The sequence below is a fragment of the Apteryx mantelli genome, chromosome 1 (genome assembly GCF_036417845.1).
Source record: "Apteryx mantelli isolate bAptMan1 chromosome 1, bAptMan1.hap1, whole genome shotgun sequence".
NCBI lineage: Eukaryota > Metazoa > Chordata > Aves > Apterygiformes > Apterygidae > Apteryx > Apteryx mantelli.
The window spans coordinates 13,362,822-13,368,440 of record NC_089978.1 but is presented as its reverse complement, the minus strand read 5'-3'; the positions used below and the strand labels follow the sequence as shown (position 1 = coordinate 13,368,440).

General features: G+C 41.3%; 1 protein-coding gene across 3 annotated transcripts; it reads right to left on the bottom strand.

Moving 5' to 3' along the window:
* Positions 1 to 1,743: 1,743 nt before the first annotated feature.
* ANKRD49 (ankyrin repeat domain 49) lies at positions 1,744 to 5,506 on the bottom strand. Of its 3 annotated transcripts, none has more exons than XM_067289622.1 (3): positions 5,445 to 5,506; positions 4,428 to 4,695; positions 1,744 to 3,557 (listed from the first exon to the last, which is right to left on the bottom strand). In XM_067289622.1, the coding sequence occupies exons 2-3, from the start codon at positions 4,680 to 4,682 to the stop codon at positions 3,096 to 3,098; spliced, it is 717 nt and encodes a 238-aa protein (XP_067145723.1). In that variant the 5' UTR covers positions 4,683 to 4,695; positions 5,445 to 5,506; the 3' UTR covers positions 1,744 to 3,095. The 3 variants fall into 3 exon arrangements, with proteins under 3 accessions (XP_067145723.1, XP_067145726.1, XP_067145730.1); XM_067289625.1 differs by lacking the exon at positions 5,445 to 5,506 and adding an exon at positions 5,409 to 5,426; XM_067289629.1 differs by lacking the exon at positions 5,445 to 5,506 and adding an exon at positions 5,363 to 5,379.
* Positions 5,507 to 5,619: the final 113 nt, after the last annotated feature.

Sequence of the window (5,619 nt, the reverse complement as noted above, 5' to 3'; positions counted from 1 at the left end):
TATAAAATGAAGCATCTTGGGACATTATTTATAGGAGCGAAGCAGAGTTTCAGCTCTCCTTGCTTTGCTGCTGTTTAATTCTTTTTTTGAAATTTGAGAGAGTGGTAATTATTGTACTAAATGGGAAATGGCACCAGATGGCAGCACATACGCATGCACACACGCACGCACACACACAGTTTTGCTTTGGTGCGTAGCTGAGATAGCTTTGTCAAAGTCATATTTCACATACAGCGGAAAGTGAGAATACAAAAGATGTAAACCACGTCTGGTTACACAAACACACAGTGTAATCAGTAATTCCAGTGCAATGAATGATGATTCTGGAAATTTGAACTTGCCCATCTGCTTTTTCAGATAAGAAGACACACTGATGTGTTTGTATGTTCTTGTATAGCTGTTAGATTTAGTAATGAGTATCTGTGTTCTAGAAGCTTAATGTTATAATTTGTTCAGTGTCTAAAACTTACAAAGCTATTAATAAAAGCTTAAAACATAATTACAAATGAAAAGTGAAACAAGATCCATACAACACATTTCTATGTTTTCCCTTGATGCATTTCAAGGTACATTCATATTCTACAGATGTCCAGAAACCAGACTTCCAAAATACTGAGCATTAAAAATTATCTTGTACAACTCATATTTCAAAGGCGGTTCTGTATTTTCTAACAGAAATGCTGAACAGTGCTGTAGAAAGCTGGTGCGGTGGAGATGACCTCTTTGGGTGCCAAATCAGAGAATCAAATGCAGACCAACATACCCCAGCCCCACTGGCTGCTGCTATTAAAAATGCACGCCAAGTCTGCATTAGTGGCATCTGGAAGGAGCTTGGGGGGAAGCACTTAGTAGGGTGTCTGCACAGGCCAACAAAATGTTTTGTTATAGTTCTTAATAGTGAGTGACAGTACTTCAAATCTTGTATTCACTTTTCAGTTCAAGCTGATTTACAAATAGAAACAAGTTTCTCTAGTCTTAAATTATAGATGGGAAAGTTGAAGCTCAGAATCGTACAGTGTGCTATTATCATGGGAAAAAATTTTAGTGTCCAATTCTCATCCATTGCTTTACAGATCACATGCTGGGCTAACTGCATTGCTGAATTTCTGCCAGTATCCTTCTAATCCACTCTGATGGGGGGGGGGGGGGGAACGACAAAAAAAACCTGCCTGCTCAAAGCAATTGTTCTGAGATGTACTATACTGGTCCTTAAAAACTCACTCATTAAATACTTGCATGTGGTTATGATTTTTGTCTGAAACTTGCACTTGAACCAAGCAAAAAGCAAAACAAACAAACAAACAAACCATCCTGGAATTGTATATTAATGGACCTCTCACTGATAGCTAAATAATCCAAAGATGTTAATTCTCAAAAAAGAAGTTGACAGAGATGCTGATCACTGTAGCTGATGAACAGTAACAGTGAACAGTAATGCTGATATAGCATTACCTAAAGATTTCCTGCTAAGTTAAACCAAATGGAGTACTTGGAACTAAGATTGCAGAATACACACCTCAGGGGAACACTAATGCTAGCAGGAATGACAGAACCCATTTTAGTAATAGACAGTTGCTGATCAGGATCCTGGGTGACAAAAGTGCACCCCTCAAGTAATTGTGACACAGTCCTGTGATTAGCTAGCTATAGCTGTGTAAAGGCAGGATCAGCTGAAATTGCAGTATGCTGTTCAAGTTAAGAGGTATCTCTTTAGACAGCTATGAGAGAAGCTTGCTCAGAGTCTAACAGTTTGGATATATTTATTCCATAGTGTTAGTCATTGGGCAAAGTGGAAAAAAAGGAACATACAGTATTATCAACACTTCTGATTTTTTTTCTGCAAATCTTTGGGTGAACTTAGCCTATTCATTAAAGTCCTTGAACTCAGAGTCATGAGAATACCTAAGGGTCCTAGCTTTCATTGTAAACAAGTGAGGTCCTAGCTTGCATGACTGCAGATAAAAGCCTGCCTTCAGCTGCATGCTAAAGGACTCACAATTGTAAAATAAAAAATAATACATCTCAAGATTGGTTAAATAATGGCAGTCAAATCAATGTCAGGACTTTTGGAAGCCCAGCTCACATCTGAGTGCCTAGAGTTAGCAATGCTAGCTATCATGAATTAAAAATGCATCATGTAAGGAAATGAAGAGAACAGAATTGTCTGGAAATTAGGGAATTTTGAGGAAAATGTGAAGTTTTTAAAGCATGCTGGTGTCCTAGTATTTGAGTTGGAATAAGAGATTCTCTCTAGGGATTCAAAAATGGAGCAGAAACACAGTTGATTGTGTCCTGCACTAAGTTAGTTATAACTAAATCAAACACAATAGTATGTTGACTGCTTATCTTCACACAGTTAAGGTTCACTTGTTCCAGCCAATGCCATATCCATGGCAGTAAAACTTCACTCAAGTAATTTGCAAAGAAAAGCAAACAGGATCTTTTCAAGAAAATTACTTTCTCTAAAGTACCAGGAAAAATAAACTGAAACTACTTTAGCATTCTATGAATAATGCTTTTGATTATGAACAGGCAATTGCATTCATTATTGAGCTTTCAATTAAAATATGACAACATAACATTTACTGTTAAATATTTCATAACAAGCTTTATACGAGGATCACCAAACATTCTGTGTATCCCCCAAATAAGTTACATTCATCCTGAGCTTTCATGCAGTCTTTAATTTCTCAATAAGTTTCAAATGAGCTTTAATAAAGATGGCATAACCAAGCCAGAACTTTTTCACATAAGGTAAATATTCCAGTTTTCCCTCCCGCTTTGAAAGACATTACTGTTTGGGACTAATTACAGTAGGTCCCTCCAAATTTGCACTAGTTAAGTGAAGACTCACTGAAACTACTGAATTCACTGAAACTTTCTGAGTACCTTCAGTAACAGTGGCCATGCTTCAGAGTATTAGCCCACTGTAGCTGAATTGCAAAGAAACCTAATATTTTGATTTATAAGAATACTAAAGTATCTCCGATTAAGTCTTTGATAAGAACGGACAGACCACCACTGCTGAGCATACACAGTCCTGTATTACAATCAAGAGGAAGTAAAACTCATATTCACAAGCTTAATTACAACTTTTAAGAATTTGACACACAATTTATGCAGTCTTCTACTATTTCAAAAAGGTAGTGGTATATATCAGTCCTCCTAGCAATGTCAAGGGCAGTTTCATCCAAGTTATTTTTCAGGTCTGGTTTCACGTAGCGATTCATCAGCAAAAGTAGAAGGGTTTGTTTACTATTTTTGTTTCCTGCAGCAATATGCAACGGTGTCAGCAATCCATTTGTCTGAGCATTGATGTCTGCACCCTGCTGAAGTAAGAATGAGGCCACTTTCGTATTGTTCCACTTACAAGCACTGTGCAGAGGTGTCCAGCCATCCACTGTCACCGCATGAACATCTGCCCCTTGGGCAACCAATTCATGTGCAATGTCCAAATGCCCACTGTAGGCAGCTCGATGGAGAGGAGTGTATTGATCTTCATCACGAGCATTAACTGGAGCTAGCTTTTGGGAAAGAAGCCTTCGCACCGTACTCAGCTATGTAAGGAAAACAGATAATTTAATATGAAACTCTGCAAGTGAGATGTATGGCTTTTATTGTTGTGTTCTAAAAAAAGTACTACAAAAAGTACTACAAAAAGTAAGTTGCTGTTAGTCTCCAAAAAGCTTATGTGCAATGTGAAATTTAAAAATAAAACTATTTTTTGTCACTGGTTCTTTTAGAGATAAAGCATCAACAGTCTGGTACAAAAATACACAGCCATAGTTCAACCCCCCGCCCCCCCCACTAGTTTTTAGCATTTAGTTATAGTGCCTTAGGAGTGCCTTTGCCTTGAATCCTCTCCCAAATAACTATATAGAAATTAATACCTCCACAAAATTGTAAATGGATCTTGTTTGTATTAAACAGAAAACTAATGAAAAGGAATGTACATAAGGGTGTAATAAGCTACATAACAGGAATTTTGGTCTTTTCTCCCCCACTTTGAAGAATAAAAATCCTTTTTGCACTAAAAAGGAAAACAGACACTGAATTCCCTGGACATGTAGCTTTGGAGAAAAAGAAGATTTTAGATTCACCCCTTTCACCCCAATTAAAAGGCTTACTCTCTGTGAGGAAAGAATCTTGCATGCTTTCAGTTTATAGCAGTTTAAGAACAGTGCTATTACTGGAACTACAATCAGAGCTTTTGTTCTGAAAACTAATTTACCCAGGAGTGGGTGGATGGGTGGGTGTACTACAAACAGCGATATTTTACACGGAGTGGCTTGCAAAACCTTGACAAAAACAGTTCAGAGATATAAAATAAAGTATATGTAAGGCTTTTGTTCATGGAAGAAGTTATAGATACCTATTCAAGATAACATTATTGTCAGTGATGCATACAAGGAAAATGAACATCTTACCCGGTTGTTTTCAGCCGCCCAGAGTAGCAATTTCTCTGGATTTTTTTCCATTTTTTTTTCTTGCATTTCATACCATTCCTCACTTTTTTCTTGTTCATCTTCTTCGTCTTCAGACTGTCCTGACCAACAACTCTGAGTTCCTACAGGAATCAAATGCCTGTGCGTTTCCAGCAATTCAAGTTGGTTAAAGTTCTCCGTAAAATCCGACAACTGCTCGCTGTCATCTTCCTCATCTAAATGTTTACCTTCACTCATTTTCGGCTAGCACCTGTAGCAACCAGACACACAATATTTAATTTCTTCCTCTCCTGCTGCTGCTATCATGATTCTTTCCACATTCTTTCATATTTTTTCCATCTTAAACACAAAAGTTATTCTTGATTTTTTTTTCATTGTTTCACTGTTGAACAGCAGAAGTCAAGAAGCATATGTTTTTCCTTTTGGATGTTACCAACACTGTCAGGGTTCCCAGTTAACACCTACACTGTGCAAGCAGAACATCACCATTTTGCAGTTACAGCACCTTCAGAAACACAGCACAGGAGCGGGCAGGTATTTTGTACAGTGAACTCGACCCACCGCTCCCTTTGGAGGACACAGAAGACGCCAGATTTCGTTTCGAGGCCGAGAGGGGCTGCAGCTGGGCTGGACCCAGGGCCACAGGCCTCGATCCGCTCCCGCGGGGCCAAACCCCTCGAGGAGGCCCCAACCCTCCGGCAGTGTTAAGGGTGGCCAGCAGGAGCCAGCCCCGCGTTCGGGACCGGTTTATCTGAACCCCCAGGGTCCGGGCCTCGCAAGCAGGTTTTAGCACTCGCCCCAAGCACGTCCTCCACCTGTGGTCTCCCATCCGCGCTCCGAACCCGCCCGGCCCTGCTTAGCTTGCCCCCACGCTCGACCCCCCCCCCCCCCGCAGGTCGCCACAGAGGCGGACGCACCTGCTGCCCCCCGCCCACGCCGCGCTCCAGGGGCGGAGCCACCCACCCAGCGAGGCACGTCCACCGCCCGCGCGCCGCTTACCAAAGCAGCGCTTCCGGCCTGCGCACTTCAGACGGAAATGACGGAACGACTACCGGGATTAGCCTTCCCAGCCGACCAATCGCACCACCCCCACCCTCCGGGAGGGTGGGCGAGCGCGCGCGCTTTGAGCCGACCGGGTCTCGCGAGAGCCTCGCGCGGCCGTCGCGTCGGGCCC

Coding starts and splice junctions, on each gene's coding strand:
- ANKRD49 (XM_067289622.1), bottom strand. CDS start 4,682: ATGAGTGAAGGTAAACATTTAGATGAGGAAGATGACAGCGAGCAGTTG. Junction 3,558..4,427: donor GGGCGGCTGAAAACAACCGG/GTAAGATGTTCA, acceptor TTCCTTACATAG/CTGAGTACGGTGCGAAGGCT.